Source organism: Chrysochloris asiatica, unplaced genomic scaffold (assembly GCF_000296735.1).
Source record: "Chrysochloris asiatica unplaced genomic scaffold, ChrAsi1.0 scaffold00285, whole genome shotgun sequence".
Lineage (NCBI taxonomy): Eukaryota > Metazoa > Chordata > Mammalia > Afrosoricida > Chrysochloridae > Chrysochloris > Chrysochloris asiatica.
In genome coordinates, this window is record NW_006408803.1 from 107,106 (window position 1) to 125,204 (window position 18,099).

Genomic DNA, 18,099 nt, shown 5'->3' on the forward strand with positions numbered 1-18,099 from the left:
CCAGGACCAGCCAGTGTTTTGTTCTATTGTGCACAGGATCACTTTGAGTTGGTACTGATTTGATGGCAGCTAACAACAACAACAACAATATATACCAAACAATTTAGCTATTCCTAATAAGAGCCTGAGTGTGGCACTCCAGTAGAGTAAGTACTGGACTGCAAGGTCAGTTTGAATCACAAGGTCGGCAGTTCAAACCCACCAGCTGCTCTCCAGAAACCTTATACAAGGTCGCTATGAGTCAGAACTGACTTGATGGCACTTAACAACAATTAAGAAAATTAAGGTTGAAAGATTATAAGTGAAATATTGAAATGAAGCATAAGATTTATATAGTGGGAAATTAAATGATATTTTTTAAATGTGGGAAATTTAATATGCATGCATGTTGAAACTAGTGATCTTGCTGATCATGAATTTAGTTCACTTGTAGCAGAACACCACATTTGAATAGTACTATGCTAACTGCTGAGAATACAAAGATAAAAGAAATATGGTTCCTTTTCTATATTCTGTCAACAGTAACACCTGAATACAAAGTATTTAATACATTTACCCTATTAACTCAATATGGGTGTTGTATGAGGGCACTCACAAAGTTCTTGGAAAAATAGAATGAAAAGATAATGAAATCCTTCCACACACTTTTTAAGTCCTCCTGTATAGGTTTAAACAACTCACAAAGTTCTGGTTATTTTTATGTGTTTATCATGTGTAACTCACTGCTAGGTAATGTAAGAATATTGTTGTTGTTAGTTGCCATGGAGTGGATTTCAACTCATGGAGACCCAGTGTGACCCCATGCAGGGAATATTAGAAGGAGTAAAACACGACACAAGAACCCTGGTGGTGCAGTGGGTAAGCACTCGGCTGCTAACTGAAAGGTTACATACCAGCTGTCCCATGGGAAAAAAACATGGCAGTAAGCTTCCATGAAGACTTCTATTGTTTGGTGCTGTAAACTCATTTCTGAGTCATAGTGCTCCTAAATACAAAAGAACAAAACACTGCCTGGTCTCTGCCATCTTCACAGTATTTGCTTTGCTTGAACCTATTGTTGCAGCCACTGTATCAGTCCATCTTGTTGAGGTCTTCCTCTTTTTTACTGATCCTTCAGTTTACCAACCATGATGTTCTTGTCTAGAGACTTCTTGATAATATGTCCAAAATACTGGAGGTGAAGTCCCTCCTTGCTGCTAAAAATCCTTGCTGCTAAAAATCATTCTGTCTGCACTTCTTCCAAGACAGATCTGTTTGTTCTTCTGGTAGTCCACGATATATTCAATACTCCTCACCAACACCATAATTTAAAGGCATCAGTTCTCCTTTGGTCTTCCTTATTATTATACAGCTGTTGCATGCACATGGCTTGCATAAAGCTCTTCTTAGTTCTCAAAGTAACATCTCTGCTTTTTAATACTTTAAGCAGGTCCTGTGCAGCAGATTTGCCCAATGCAATATTTCATTTGATTTCTTGACTGCTGTTTACATGGGCACTGATTGTTGATTCAAGTAAAATGAAGTCCTTGACAACTTTAGAGTTTTCTGTTTATTATGATATTCTTTATTGGCCCATCTGTGAGAATTTTTGTTTTCTTTATACCTTTGTAATCCATACAGAAGGCTGTAGTCTTTGATCTTCACCAGTAAGTACTTCAAGTTGTTTCATATGTTTATCAAAGGTTATTAATAAGTCTTCCTCCAATCCTCATATTGTATTCTTCTTCAAATAGTCCAGTTTCTCAAATTATTTGCTCAATATACAGATTGAATACATATGGTGAAAGGATACAACCCTGATGTATTCTTTGATTTAAAACAATGCGGAATCTCCTTGTTCTATTGGAACATCTGTCATCGGATCTATGTGCAGCCTCTGTATGAGCACAATTAGGTGTTTCCATTCTTCGCAAGGTTATCCATAATATGTTATGATCTGCACAGCTGAATGTTTTGTGTAGTCAATAAAATGCAGATAAACATCTTTTTGCTATTCTCTGCTTTCAGCCAAGATCCATCTAGCATCAGCAATGACATTCCTAATTTCATGCCCTCTTCTGAATCTCTGGAAATTGTCTTTATCGATGCAATACTTATTAAATTATCTTCAGCAAAAATTTACTCGTGAGTTATGTCAATGACATTTTTTGATTATTTCTGCATTCTGTTGGATCAGCTTTTTTGGAAGGGGCATGAATATGACTTTCTTCCAGTGGGTTGACAAGTGGATTCTTTCATATCATGGCATAGATGAATATATGCTTTCAGTATTGTATTTGTTTATTGCAATGTCTCAATTGATACTTCATAATTTCCTGCAGCCTTGTTTTTCATCAATGCCTTCAGTGCAGGTTGAACTTCTTCCTTCAGTACCATTGATTCTTGATCACATGCTACCTCCTAAAATGGATGAACATCAACTAATTATTTTTGGTACAGTGACTGTATATTCATTCATCTTCTTTAGATGTTTCCTGAATTGTTTCATTATAAAACTGTTTTCTTCTCAAGCTGCCCTTTGATATCTTCTGTTCTGCTCTCTTACTTCATCATTTCTTCCATTTGTTTTAGCTGCCCTATAGTACTGTGTAACACTGTAGGGTAAGCATTTGACCTCCTAGGTTGGTTTGAACTGCCAAGTCGACAGTTCAAACTCACCAGACTCTCCTCAAAACCCTACACAGGGTTGCTATTAGTTGGAATACACTAGATGGCACTTAACAACAGGAACACTCTATGCACAAAAACAAGCTTCAGAATCTCTTCTGACATTCCTTTTGATATTTTCTTCCTTTCCTGTTCTGTTATTGACCTTTGGATTTCCTGGCATGATATCCTTGATGTCATCTCACAAATTGTCTGGTTTTTCAGTCATTGGTGTTCAATACATCAAGAGATGGTGTCTTGTGTACTTGCTTTTCTTCAATTCAATTGGAACTTGCATAAGAGCAAATTGTATCCAGTAAGGTCCAATATACAGTCACTGTTCATGTTATTAAAATAGTGTTTAATATTTTAAAATATTAAAATGCAAAAGTCATTGGTCTTACTAAATTTCTATCATGTGATTTCTGGCATCATGTATCACCAATGCCACAATTTTTAACTACCAACCCTCCTCATTTTTTTTATCTTTCACATTCTATCACCAGTAATAATCAATGCACTTTGATTGCATGTTTGAAAAGTTTCAGATACAGAAGTTTGTAAGTGATCTTCAATCTCTTCATCTTTGGTTGGTGCATAAATCTGAATAATAATAATATTCTTACCTGTGGGTTTATGGATATTATCCTATCACTGACAGCATTATATTTCAGACTAGATCTTGAAATATTCTTTTTAATGATGAGAGTGATGTCATTGGTCTTTTTGACGATGAATATGATGCCATTTGTCATCAATTTGCCATTCCCAGTATAATAGACCAAGGAGCTCTGGTAGAGAAGTGGTTACATATCGGGCTGCCAACCTCAAGGCCAGCAGTTCAAAACAACCAGCTGTTCCATGGGAGAAAGATGAGGCTTTCTGCTCCGTAAAGACTTACAGCCTCAGAAACTCTATGCAGGGTCGCTATGAGTAGGAACCGACATCATGGCACACCACCACCACCAGTATAGTAGACAATATGATTGTCTCATTAAAAATGGCCAATATTAGTACTTTTTCAGCATAGGGCATTGATGCATTTCTTTTCATTTTTGACAGCTTCCAATTTTCCTAGATTCATATTTGGTATGTTCTGTGTTCCAATTATTGGTGAATGTTTGCAGCTGTTTCTCCTCATTTTGAGTTGTGTCCCATCAGCAAATGAAAGTTCTGAAACCTTTGCTCCATTCATGTCATTATGAACAAATCTACGTTGAGGAGCTCGTTCTTACCCAGTCATATTTTGAGTGTCTTCCCACCTGAGGGGCTCATCTTCTGGCAGTACATCTGACAATATTCTCTTTCTAGTCAAAAAGGTTTTTTATATTTTGGTACTATATCTAACAATGTCCCACTGCTATTTGTTAGGTTATCAGTGGCTAATTATACATGATACTTTTAAATTTAGAAACTACCTTTTTTAAAAACAACAATATGTTATTGAGTCTTTGACTGAAGTTTATACAGCAAGTTAGGTTCTCATTTGACAGTTTCTATGCACATTATTCCATGACATTTGTTACATTTATCAGTGTGTCAACATTTAATTGTCGTCTGCTTTACCTTTTCTAGTGCTCTAATTTCCCTACCTTTTTATCATATCATCTTTACTTTTGAGATATTGATGACTTTTAGGTATTGTACTGGTGAGGTGCTGTAGAATAAAGCACTGGACCACAAGGTTGGCTTGAACCACAAGGTCAACAGTTTAAACCCACCAGTCGCTCCTTGGAAACCCTGTACAGGGTCACTGAGTCACAACCGACTTGACAACACTTAACAATAACAACTGATGGTTTTTATCATCATGGCAACAATCTTTGGTGGTGGTGGTGGCTGTGTGCCGTGGAATCGGTTCTGACTCATAGCGACCCTGTACAGGGTTTCCGAGGCTGTAAATCTTTACGGGATCAGAACACCTCAACTTTCTCCCGTGGAACAGCTGGTAGTTTCGAACTGCTGACCTTGTGGTTCGCAGCCCGATTTGTAACCACTATGTTACCAGAGCTCCTTAACAATCTTAGGTAGTATCCTTTATTTTGTCTGCCTTCTGCTGTTTCACTAGAAGGTGGTCTCAGGATAGACTTAGTTCTAGGTTTAAAGAATGACTTAAGGCAATAGACTCAGTGTCTTCTATTCGCCGCATTTTCAGAGTGTCTGGCTTTCTTTCTCGATATTTTGACTACTTCTCCATATATTTCTTCAGTTCTATCCAGAACCAAATATTATAGTCTCAGTCAGTGGTGATAGCATGGCGCCATCTAATTCTTCCATTCTTAGGGTAGATGAGGTTGTGGCTCTTGTAAAATTTTTTCTTCGCTAAGATCCGTTTTGGAAGAGGTGCAGCCAGAGTGCTCCTTGAAGGCCACGATGGCTAAACTTCATCTCTCATACTTTGGACATATTGTCAGGAGGGAACAGTTGCTGGAGAAGGATGTCATGCTGGGTAAGATGGAGGGTCAGAAAAAGAGAGGAAGACCCCCAACGAGATGGATTGGCCAGGTGGCATCATTGATGGCATCAAGTGTGGCAGCAGTAGTGAGGTTGGCCCAAGATTGGACATTGTTTCCTTCTGCTATGCATGGGGTCACTGTGAGTCGGTTCCGACTCGATGGCACCTGACAACAACAATAAGCTTTTAGTTACCGTTTTACTGCTCTGCCAAGTAACCGGTTAACTGAGTAATTCCAAAGTTCCAAGACAGTTGCTAAGTGCTTCATGTGCATTATATTAGCATCACCATAACCCTATAGGGCAAAATATTTCACACCCACCTTACAGATGGAAAAATTGAGAATTAGAGTTTAAATAAATTGTCCAATGATATACAGCTAGTAAATGGCCAATCTAGGACTGTAACACAAGTTTGCAAAATGTTAAAATCTAACCCTAATACTATATTGGATTCCTGGTGTGGCATTGTAGGATAAGCACTGGACTTCTAACCAAAAGGTCAGAGGTTCAAACCCACCAGCTGCTCATTGGAAACCCTATAAAGATATGCTATGAGTCAGAACTGACTTGATGGGCACTTAACACTAAAAATACTGTGCAATTTTATACATTAATTCCTTTGTTTACCACTATAACTAATTTTTTCATGTTAATGATCAGTACAGAAACTATTTTAAAATTTTCAAGGTTCCTTAAGATTAAGCCCATCTCATTAAAGCCAATGATTAATAACAATTCCTACAAATTTCAAGGCAAGAATGGATTTGAACTATTCAAATTAAACTTATTTAATTACTAGAGACTTTGAATGATTTTATATATTTCTAATATAAACAGAGTGTAAATAAGAAAATGCAAAATGACTTCTTGAAACAAATGCAGTATGATTTCATTGAATCTGGTCATATAGAGGAGGTATATAGTAGGAGAGGATATTAGGAGACCTTGGCGAAAATCTGAAAATATTTAGATTTGTTTCCTTTGGTATTGTTTCAAATCAGCTAGGTTAAAAAAAAAAAAAAAATCAATGAATTCATTCACCTTTGCCTGACAGTTTTATAGTAATAAAGGAGGTAAGATTAATAGTATGTCAATGCTGATATATAATTTGTCTAAAATTTCTACAAATAATTGATTCTAAGAGTTTAAAATTCTTTCCTTAAAATCTTGTTAAGATCATTAATTTTTATAGCTATAGAAAAATAGTAAAAGTGAAAAGCATTTATTAAGCAAAGGTAAATGTCAACCAAGCTCTTATTTGAAATATAACAAAATCATGGATTAATGCAGTTTTAATGCATTTCCAATAGTTGGTTATTTGGATTTCCTCTCTAGTCACATATTTTCACTGGAATCTATTTAATAAAAGAGTTACAGGCACTGATTCATTTAGTCTGATTTATCTAGTGATAATACCTCAATTTTCCTTCTAGGCAAATTATTTCTTGAGATGGAATCTAATTTTAGTTTAACCTTTTGTGTCATTTTAGTTAATTTTCTTTCTGTATATCTTGACAAAGGTAATTAAAGGAGAAAAAAAATTTAATGGATATAATAAAATGAAATGTAGAAAAAAATCACTTCCAAAATAACCTACACATATTTAACTGGTGTTAGTGAATTAGGACCTTGGGAGCGATCCAAATACTCCAATGTGATTCAGCATCTATTAGTCATGGGAAGGCAAACATAAATATAGTTGATAACTGGGAGTTTTGTGTTTTGAGAGGTGAGTAAAGGAAAACCAATATCTTTTCTACCTTAAATATCCTGCCTGATAAATTGGTAACATGAATATTGTATTAATGAGTTGTTTTGTGGAAGAAGATCTAGTCTTTATCTTAATTTTATATGAAAGTAAAACCACATGTAGGTATAATTTTAATGTGAATTTTCTGGATCTGATTTCTACTTTTTTCTGAATTTCCTTACTTACACTTCCCTTCTCTTTGTCTATGCCTGCTTTGAAGTAACCAATGTCCATCAAGTCTTCAAAAGAAATAAATTACTCCTTTTTAAGACTATAAAATAACAATACAATAAAATTAATTGCCATAGTCAATATTTAAGAATTAAATGAACTTCATTAGACAAAAAAAAAAACAAACCCAAAAAACAAAACAGAAGTAGTAAAAAATATCTCGGACTCCTGGTGTAGTGCTGTAGACTCACTGGAATTTGAACCACAAGGTCAGCAGTTAAAACTCATCAGCTCCTCCTCAGAAACCCTATATCAGGTTGCTATGAGTTGGAATCAACTTGAGGGCACTTAACAACAAGAACATAAAAGATCTGAGTTTCTCAAGTTGAATAAATTATCCACTTAAAAAATCAGCCCACTTAAACAAGCTAATGCTACATGAACCAATACAGTTGGGGATGAAAATTAGTACAACTTTTCTGGAAAGTGATTTGGCAAACATCTCTTTGAAAAACCTTAAACAATCACAGTGACTCAGTAATTCAATTTTTAAATATGCCACCAATGGGGTAAGAAATCCAGATAAAGACTAATGCATAAGATATTCATCAAGTCATTAATTACTTTATAACAATAAGGAGAAAAAGATGCATGATTAATGACTAGAGAAAGATTTATGATAATGTTCAGTTAGAGCAGGATCTATGTAATATGATTTCAATAATATTAACATATGTGTCAATATGTCTTTTATGTGTGAATAAATATGCTGTTGTTATTGTCAAGTGACATTGGGTTGGTTCCAACTCATAGTGACCCTGTGTAAAGTTTCTAAGGAGCATCTGGTGAGATCTAATCACTGAACTTGTGGTTAGCAATCCAGTTCTTATAGTATCAATACAGTATCACATCATAAAGACCAAAAAGTATCTCTGGGTAGTGGGAATACAGTGATTTCTTACTTATATTACTTGTTGTTGTTGTTGTTAAGTGCCATCGAGTCGGTTCCGACCCATAGCGACCCTGTGCAGGGTTTCCAAGGGTGTAAATCTTTATGGGAGTAGAAAGCCTCATCTTTCTCCCGCGGAGCGGCTCGTAGTTTCAAACCGCTGACCTTAAGGTTCGCAGCCCGATTTGTAACCACTACGCTACCAGAGCTCATATTACTAGGCACTTTTATATATTGAATTCATAGTCCTATCAAAATAAGGGGAGGGGGGACACATTAATACAAAAACAAGAAAGAGCATCAACAACATCACCTCAGTGAAACTCATATATTCCACAAAAGATCACAGACTTGGATTGAAATTGGCTGGCAGAATTATGTATATTACATCTTCCTAGTCATATCAGACAATAATAATTTTATCTAAAGAGTTTATAAATATGACCCATAATCTTTCTATGTTTTGGAAATTAAAAATACATGTCATGTCAAATTTTAACAACATAAAATAGCATGTAAGGGAAACTAACTCGATATTTAGAGGTTAATAAAAGCTATTTTTCTTTTAATATCATGTTTGTTTTTCTTTTGTTGTCTTCTAAAAATGAAGACTAAACCAAGGCAAATCATATTCATGAGAATTAATTTATTCAATTATTAACTATTGTATAAGCACTTGTTATAAGCCAAACATTGTTCAAGACATGGGGAATTCTGCAGTGAAGAAGATGAAATTCTTATCTGGGAGGAACAAATGGTATCTCCATTCTGTAATGATGAAGTGTTATGAAAAAAATAGTACTTTATAACCATTAAAAAAAAAACTAGGTTTCTTTGTTTAGCTAAGAATATGTAAAAATGCCCCCTTTATTTCCTCTAAGGCATATACTTTTTCAATTAAAATTAAAATTGTTTTGAGTACTTACCCCAATATTAAACATTCCTGTAAAATACTCCATGTTTGCTTGAATGAACCAAATGTTGCTTAAACCTAGTTCATCACTTCTCTTCTTAGCACGAACTAAAGATAACTCCTTGTTTTCTATTAAGGTAACCTAGATATCATTCAGAAAATAACAGTATATTCAGTAATATAATCCAGACATTAGGGAAACATACTATTATTATATTATATTGATCCTCTGTCCTATGCCAGGGAGAATACCAGATAATGGGAAACAAAAATGAACAAGGTCACTAAACTCTTGAAGCTCATAAGTATAGTGGTATAAAAGCGAAACAGGCAATTAGAACACAGTGTGACAAAAAGTTACAATAAAAGGCATATAATGTGTAGTGGGAGTACCCAGATTGGAAGAGTAAAGATGCTTTTCATGGAGATATAATGTACTAATGTCTGAAAGATGAATAGAAATTAGCTGGGTAAATGGAGGAGCATTACAGTCAGAGGGAGAAATCCATGTGAAGAACCGAAATGAGAGAGAGCTGGGAAAACTTGTAAAGTTGGGACACAGTATGTGTGGAGAGAAATAGAGGGACCAGGTGTGGAAGATGGAAATCAGGCTGGAGAGGTCAGATCATGTGTGATAATGGAAAGAATGGTGGAGGCAAGGCAAAAGGAAGAGAAACCAGTTAGGAGAATCTAACAGTAATCCTGGGAAGATATGAGAGGATTGTTGGTTTGGAAGGAGACAAGTGGGTAGAGTCAATCACTTTCATCACTACCACTGTTAGTTCTACATTTATTTTTTTTTATCCTTATGCTTGTATTTCTGAAAAAGTCATATATCCCTTTGTGTAAAAATATCTGTCAAAGTAATCAAAGGCTTTGTAGTTTTTCTTCAGGAGAAATGTTAGGAAGGGAAAAAAGATACTATATGCCCAGTTCGACTCCAGGGTTCTATTTCTAAGTTTTCTTTCTCTTTCTTCAATGCCTTCCTTAATAACAAAACAGGCACCTTTTTAACAATGCTCTACCCCCTTCATTCTGTTACATACCATTCTGACAAATTTATGAGTTCTCCTACATTTTTTTTTCTGCCATAAGTAATTAGTTCCTAGCTTCCACATAACTCCCAAGCAAAGAATATGGCTAAGTTGAATTTGTATTTAAAAAAAAGATGACTCCAAGTTTCAGATTTTGTGTTGCTAGACGGACACTGTGAAGAAGTGGTTTAATATGGCAGAAGACTACAATTAGCACAAACATCTAACAAACTGTAGTGAAGATTAAATAAATTTTGGTATATGTCCTCAAAAACATTAAATGGTAACTAAAAAATGGTAGCTAAAATATTAGTAATAAAGAAAACATCGATCATACAATATCAAATGAAAATGGAACTAAAATTATGTTTATATTTTCAGAATTTGCAGCATTATGCATCACATGAACAACAACTTAATGAGAACATGTAGACAAAACCATTTGGCAGATGAATGTAGTAGAGAGTGGATTTATCTTCTTCAAAAATTTTATTGTTGTTAAAATTGTGATGAAATGACTGAAAATTATACTAAAAGTTCAGAAAGTCTCAGAAGCCCACTATTTCCAATATAAATCTGTGATGAAAATTAAACTAGTTTTATCATAATTATTCTACTGAAAAATAGAATGGTGGTTTCTTTAAAACCTATTTTTAAATATAATCTTTAAAAAAATTAAAACTATATTTGGGTTCTACTTTACTTTTCTTTTTTTTCTCCTTAAGATTTTTAATCTTAGGAATACACTTCAAAGAAAAAAGAGAATGCCTAAGCCACATATTTTACCTGGGTGGATAATTATAAACTCAAAGAGCAGAGAGGATAAGCCAGCCTTGGCTAGCTGAACTATGTTTCCAATGTTTCCTTTTATCTATTATTCAGACTTTACCTGGCATGATGGCAGCATGTGAGCAAGCACAATTCCAACATGGCCCTGAAAATAGTTAAAAAAAAAAAAGAACAAGTTAACTTTGCTCCCTGTAGGTTTTGTTCATTCTGAGACAGCAATCTTGCCAAATACAAACACAACCTTGAAGTAATATAGTATAAAGTATATAGTCTTAGAAAAGCTGAAAAGGAGAAAAGGAGAGCTCCAATACCCCGCCGCTGCAGAAATCCACAATTCTGTCACCGGGTTTGGCTTGATTTGTCACCACATAAATAAGGTTGTTTAATTGCTGCTGCTTCCTCAATGCTCGATCACTGGACATTTTACCTAGGAGTGACAAGAAATGAGAATGAAACATTATGTTTTATGAAGAGCCGAGAAGACACACTTAGAACTGATGTCCAGAATATAGGCCAGAACAAATCAATCTGTGTTGGAAGAAGTACAGTCAGAATTCTCCTTGGAAGCCAGGATGGCCAGACTTTGTCTCTTATTCTTTGGACATATCAGGAAGGACCAACCCATGGCGAAGTATGTCGTGCTTGGTAAAGTAGAAGGTTGGAAAAAAGAGGAAGACCCCCCAATAAGATGGACTGGCACAGTGGCAGCAGTAATGGGTTCAAGCATAGCAACAACCGTGAGGTTGATGCAGAACCAGGCAGTGTTTCGTTCTGTTGTGCATAGCGTTACTTTGAGTTGGTACCGACTCAATGGCATCTAACAACAACAACAACATATAGGAGGGAGGATCAAGATATGTTAAAGAATAAATGACAAAGCTCATATAATGCATATGAGTGAACTGAGGACCTGGAGCCTTGAGATGAACTCTATTTCTGCTGATTTCACTTCTATTCCTATCCTACTTTTCTTTCAATAGCCACTTCTTTCAACTTCCAATGGCCACTGAAAGAAGATCTATGAGAAATGTCTTCTAAAGAAATAAAACAATGAACAAAACATTAAGCTCAGCATAATAAACAAAGTACTCAATAAATATTTGCTGGATGAATACAAGTAAAACAAAACAGTACTAATTCTTCCTGGTAGCCCACTCAGAGATATGCAATGAAGATTGCCTAATTTTAGGAAATTGCTTAAATAACCTTGGAGACAAGAGATCTGTAATAAATAATGTTGCTGTTGTTATGTGCCGTGGAGTCGATTCCGACTCATAGTGACCCTGCATAGGGTTTCCGAGGCTGTAACTCTTTATGGGAGCAGAAAGCCTCATCTTTCTCCCACGGAACAGCTGGGATGTTTCGAACTGCTGACCATGAGATTAGCAGCCTAATTCATAACCACTACATCACCAGAGCTCCTTGTAATAAATAACACACTTTTAATATTTTATCTGACACATCCTTGAACTCTTAATTCTTCCAGTTAACATACACAGAAGCTCTGAACATAGGTGTCACCCTGTCTAAAATGTATCAATGGTTATTGTCTTTAGGGAGAAATTGGATTTCCCCTAGTCTACTTTGAAGCTTCCTTTCTTCATGAGTCAGACATAGAAACTTAATGCAATTAGAGATTAAAGATAGGGCCTTTCCAAGTATGAAATGCCTTGGGCCCAGCAGCATGAAAACATCTTAACTTTCCTTTCAATAGGCACTAGTCAAATCCACAAAAATATCTTCAGAAGAAGGAAGTTGCTTGTTTTTATATATTTGAAATGTGTTTTTAATAAGAGTCAGATGAAGAACATGCAAGAGAATCGATTTCAGTGATATAGATAAGAGAAAAACCTAGATAATTCTTTCAGTTCTATAAAAAATTATTTTGAAGCACCAAAGTTGCCATGCTCTATTTTCATAGAAAATCATGTAGTTTTTTTTTTTTTTTTCACTTCTTCTTACTGTTTTTTTCTTTCTTCTGCTATTAAAGGAAAATAAAATAGCTTTGGAAAAACTTTTTTTTTTTTATAGGAAAACATGGAAAATGTGAATGAAAAAGATATACAAGGGTGAGTATTGTTATAAAATCATTGGCCCCTTATTTATTAAACAAAAAAAATCAAAATGTGAAGTATACAGTCCTGAAAGGGGTGCTTCTATCTCTTTAACCCTTCCACCAAATAATTCTTTACTTTTTGATTTATACAACACCAAAATGGCAATTTTGGCATCTTTAAGGGCCTCAGAATTTGGGGAACATAAAGAAGTCTGAAAGGGCAAGATCAGGGATGTAGGTTGGATGGGGTAGGGTTTAATAATGAAATTTTTGTAGGATAGACCTTGCTAACCTTGAAGAATGAGCAAATGGATTGATGTGATGGAAAAAAATTCCTTGGTGCAATTTTTCTGGTCTTTTTCTCACCAACGCAATTTTCAATTTTCTTAAAATATCTTCCTAAAAGCCCGTGTGATTATCCTGTGTCCTTCAAGGACACCTATTAAGATTATGCTTTTGGAATCCCCAAAAGATGTCAGCATAACCTTCTGAGCTGCCTACCTGCTTTGTATTCAACTAGCCCAGAAAATCCCCTCAAAAGCCATAGTTTCATTGGAGCTTTTTTTTCCCCTTAAGTTTTTATTGTGATTTGAGTGAAAGTTTACAGGGCAGATCATCAGTTTTACATTCAGCAAATCATATATTTTGTTTCATTACAATGATTATAATCCCTTTCATGTACTATCAGTTAATGGTACTTCTCTCTATTCATTTTAGCTCTTTTTTTTTTTCCTTCCTAAGATACTCAGGCATACATAATAATTTAAACTACCCAAATGTACATATTGCAATTCTGCCACCTGGCTGCCTCGGCTCTCAGTCTCGCTCTTTCCATGAATCTTCCATAAATTCTCAGCTGCTTCCATGAGTCCTCAGCTGCTCCCTCTCTCTATGTCGCCATCTCTGCCTCCATCTCTTGTGTCGCTGCTTCTCTGGATAGGGTCTTGCATTCCACTTGTGCTCTTCACCCTTGATGATCCTAGAGTCCTCTATTTCCGGACTGTAAGATTAACTACTGCCCCATTTTTGTTACAAAACTTCTAACTTTACATATTGTGACAGTCGCAATTAGTCATTATAACAATTACTCACTATTGAATCATAAGAATGTTATCCTTATCTCTTTTCACCAGACCTATATAGACAAGATGAAAGCTATTCAGTGGGGACTTGATCTCCCCCCACAAACAAAAGTCCGTCTTGAAACCTTGTAAGCCAGTCACTCCATGTCTTTATCTACCCCTCATTTTATGTAGCCGCTGTCTAAGTTGACGGCCCCTATCTACCCTGTATACGGAGGTCATAGTATTGATACTTGATGTGAATACTGATTATAACTTTTTTTTAAAGGCACACTAATGAGATTAAGACAAGTATATAACTAAAAGAATTTGTCTGCAGCCATCCACAGGTCACAGAGATAGGTTTAAAACATGCTTTGCCTGGAATAAACTTGTGAATGTATGAATTGAAACCCTAGCAACAATACATTATGATTCACCTTCGTAAATACGAAAAATCTATAATCTCATAATTCAGAAGTATAATATTTGTATATATGTATCGTATATGTATATATGTACTTTGGTATATATATGTACTTCCAAGCAGTACCATGCACTGCCAAAAGTACAAACCAATCTGTATTGGAAGAAGTACAGCCAGAGTGCTCCTTAGAAGCCAGGATGACCAGACTTCATCTCTCATACTTTGGATATATTATCAGGAGGGACCAGTACATGGAGAAGGATATCATGTTTGGTAAAGTGGAGGGCTGGAGAAAAAGGCAGATCACCAACTAGATTGGTTGGCACAGTGGCAGCAGCAATGGGCTCAAACATAGCAGCGACTGTGAAGTTGGTACAGGACCAGTCAGTATTCGGTCTGTTGTGCATAAGGTCGCTATGAGTCGTTACCAACTCAATGGCACCTAACCACAACAAACCAATATCCATGTGCATATATTGATACTTTTCTGCACAGTATATAAGGCATCTATTGAAAATATTTTTCCTTGTCAGTTCATTTATTTCTATACCTGTAATTTCTATACTTGCAAGTTGTAATAGCAATAATAGTAGTCCACTGCCTAAACGTGCCCTAATGATTAACTAATTCCCTGTTGCTGGACAGCTAAGTATTCTTCTTGTTTTTTCTGTTATTAATAATGATGTTGGAGTCCTGGTGTGGTGCTCTGGGATAATACGCTGGACTGCAAAGATGGTTTGAACTGCAAGGTTGATGGTTCAAGCTCACTAGCTGCTCCTTGGAAACCCTATACAGGGTTGTTTATGGGTCAGAACCGACTTGATGGCAGTTAACAATAATGATGTGATCATCATTTTACACCCAAGTTCTCATGCACATTGTTAATTACTCAGTATAGCATAAATGTGAGTCATGATGTGGTAACAACAAAGTTGGCAGTTCAAATCCACCAGCCACTTTCTGCTATGAGTCAGAATTGACTTCAAGGTACAAAGTAATGACAACAATGTAAGTTTTAAGGCACTCTAGTGGTACAGTGGTTTAAACATTGGACTAACTGAAAGGTTGGTAGTTCGAACCCATCAGCCGTTCTGTGGATGAAAATAGAGCCTGTCTGCTCCCATGATTTAGTCTCAGAAATTCTAAGGAGCAGTTGTACTCTATCCTGCAGGGTTGACATGAATTGATATTAACTCAACAACAGTGGATTTGTTTGGTTTGGTAATGCGAATTTCTACAAGGAAGAACATATAAGTCCACATCTGGTGACTTTATTTCTGAAGATACTCTCATTTAGCTTTTGAAAGAATTATCCTTAATATTGTTGTTGCTGTTAAGTGCCCTCGACTCAGTTCTGACTCACAGAGACCTGCATGAAGTTTCCAAGGATTGTCTGGTGAGTTTGAACCATCGACCTTGTAGTTCAAACTAACTTTGCTGTTCAGTGTTTTTCTCACATCACCAACACCTAATAATTGTTGTTGTTAGGTGCCAACTCATATTGACTCAATGCACAACAGAACAAAACACTACCTGGTCCTTTGCCAACTGCACAATCATTGAAATATTTGAGTCCATTGCTACTTCCACTGTATCAGTCTATCCAGTTGGGGATTTTCCTCTTTTTCTCTGATCCTCCACTTTACCAAACATGATATCCTTCTCTAGCGATTGGTCCCTCCAGACAATATGTCCAAAGTATAAGAGACAAAGTTTGGCTATCCTGGCTTCCAAGGAGCACTCTGGCTGCACTTCTTCCAATACAAATTGGTTTGTTTTTCACGCAGTCCATGATACTCTCAATATTCTCCCCCAACACCATAATTCTAATGCATCAATTCTTCTACAGGCCTCCTTATTCACTGTCCAACTTTCATATGCATACAAGGTTACTGAAAATACCATGGCTTGAGTCAGGTGCATCTTAGTCCTCACTAACATCTTTGCTCTTGAACACTTAAAAAAGGTCTTTTTCAGCAGATTTGCCTAATGCAATATGTCATTTGATTTCTTGACTGCTGCTTCCATAAATGTCAATGTTTGATTCAAGCAATATTAAGTCTATGATAATTTTAATATTTTCTCCATTTATATGCATGTTGTTTATTGGTCCAGTGTTGATCCTCATCAGTAAGTATTTTAATTACTCTGCACTTTCAGCAGCAAGGTTGTATCATCTGCACATTGCAGGCTGTTAATCCTCTAATCATGATGCCATGTTTTTCTTCATATAGCCAAGCTGCTTGGATTATTTGCTCAGCATACAGATTTAATAAAAACTGTAAAAGAATACAGCTGTGTATTCTTTTACACACCGTCCCTAACTTTAAGCCATTCAGTATTCCCATGTTCTTTTTAACAGCTGCCTCTTGATCTAGGTACAGGTTCCTCATGAGAACTATTAAGTAATCCAGAATACACATTCTCCGCAATGTTGTCCATTGTTGTTGTTAAGTGCTATCGAGTCGATTCCGACTTATGGTGACCCGGTAGAGAGTTTCCAAGGAGCAGCTGGTAAGCTTGAACCACCAACCTTGCAGTTCAAACAACTTTGCAGTCTGACGCATTAGCCCACAGTGCCACACCAGGACTCCACAGTTTGTCATAATCCATATAATTGAAAGCCTTTGCATAGTCAGTAATGCACAGATAACAATCTTTCTGGTATTTGCTTTCAGTCAAGATTCATCTGATGTCAGCAATTATATCTCTTGCTCCACATCCTCTTCTGACTTCAGATTGAACATCTGAAAGTTCTCTGTCAATGTACGGCTGCAGCCACTTTTGTATTCTCTTTAGCAAAATTTTACTTGCATGCAACATTAATAGTATTATCCAATGATTTCCATATTCCGTTAGGTCACCTCTCTTTGGCAGGGGCACAAATATGGATCTATTTCAGTAAGTTGGCCAGATGGCTGTTTTCCCAATTTCTTGGCATAGATAAGTGCCACCAGGGCTACAACAGTTTGTTTAAAGATTTCAATTTGTATTTTATCAATACCCAGTGTCTTGTTCTTTTTTGATGCTGTGAGGGCACCTTGGACTTCTTCCTTAAGGATCATTACCTAGTGATCATATCCTACGTCTTGAAATGGTTGAACATTGATCATTTCTTTGTGGTACTGTGACTCTGTGTATTCTTTCTGCCTTCTTTTGATGCTTTCTATATCATTCATTTACTAATGGGACACAACTCATAATGAAGAGAAACAGCTATAAACATTCATTAATAATCGGAATGGAATGTACAAAGTATGAATCTAGGAAAATTGGAAATTGTAAAAAATGAAATGGGATGCATAAACATCGATATCTTAGGCATTAGTGAGCTGAAATGGACTGGTATTGGCCATTTTGAATCTGACAACCACACGGTTTACTATGCCAAGAATAACAAATTGAAGAGGAATGGTGTTGTATTTATTGTCAAAAAGAACATGTCCAGATCAGTCATATGGTACAATGCTGTCTGTGATGGGATAATATCCACGCACCTATAGGGAAGACCAGTTAATACAACTATTATTCAAATTTACGCACCAACCACTAAAGCTAGTTAGCATGAAATAGAAGCATTCTGTGAACTTCTTCAGTCTGAAATTGATCAAACATGCAATCAGGATGTATTGTTCATTACTGGTGATTGGAATGCAAAGGTTGGAAACAAGGAGGAAGGATCAGTAGTTAGGAAATATGGCTTTGGTGATAGAAATGATGATGGAGATCGCATGATAGAATTCTGCAAAATTTCAAATACCTTCAAATACCTTCATTTCAAATACCTTCTTTAGAAAGCATAAGAGACAGTTATACACATGGGCCTCACCAGATGGAATATACAGA

General features: G+C 36.0%; 1 protein-coding gene across 2 annotated transcripts in view; it reads right to left on the minus strand.

The window, feature by feature from the left end:
- The window catches only part of GSTCD (glutathione S-transferase, C-terminal domain containing), a 204,947-nt gene that overhangs the window by 11,699 nt on the left and 175,149 nt on the right, over positions 1-18,099 (minus strand). For both annotated transcript variants that reach the window (XM_006874552.1, XM_006874553.1), the window contains 3 exons: positions 11,021-11,136; positions 10,810-10,854; positions 8,900-9,028 (listed from right to left, as the gene is read on the minus strand). In XM_006874552.1, the coding sequence (XP_006874614.1) occupies positions 8,900-9,028; positions 10,810-10,854; positions 11,021-11,136 (290 nt within the window). The remainder of the gene's footprint in view (positions 1-8,899; positions 9,029-10,809; positions 10,855-11,020; positions 11,137-18,099) is intronic.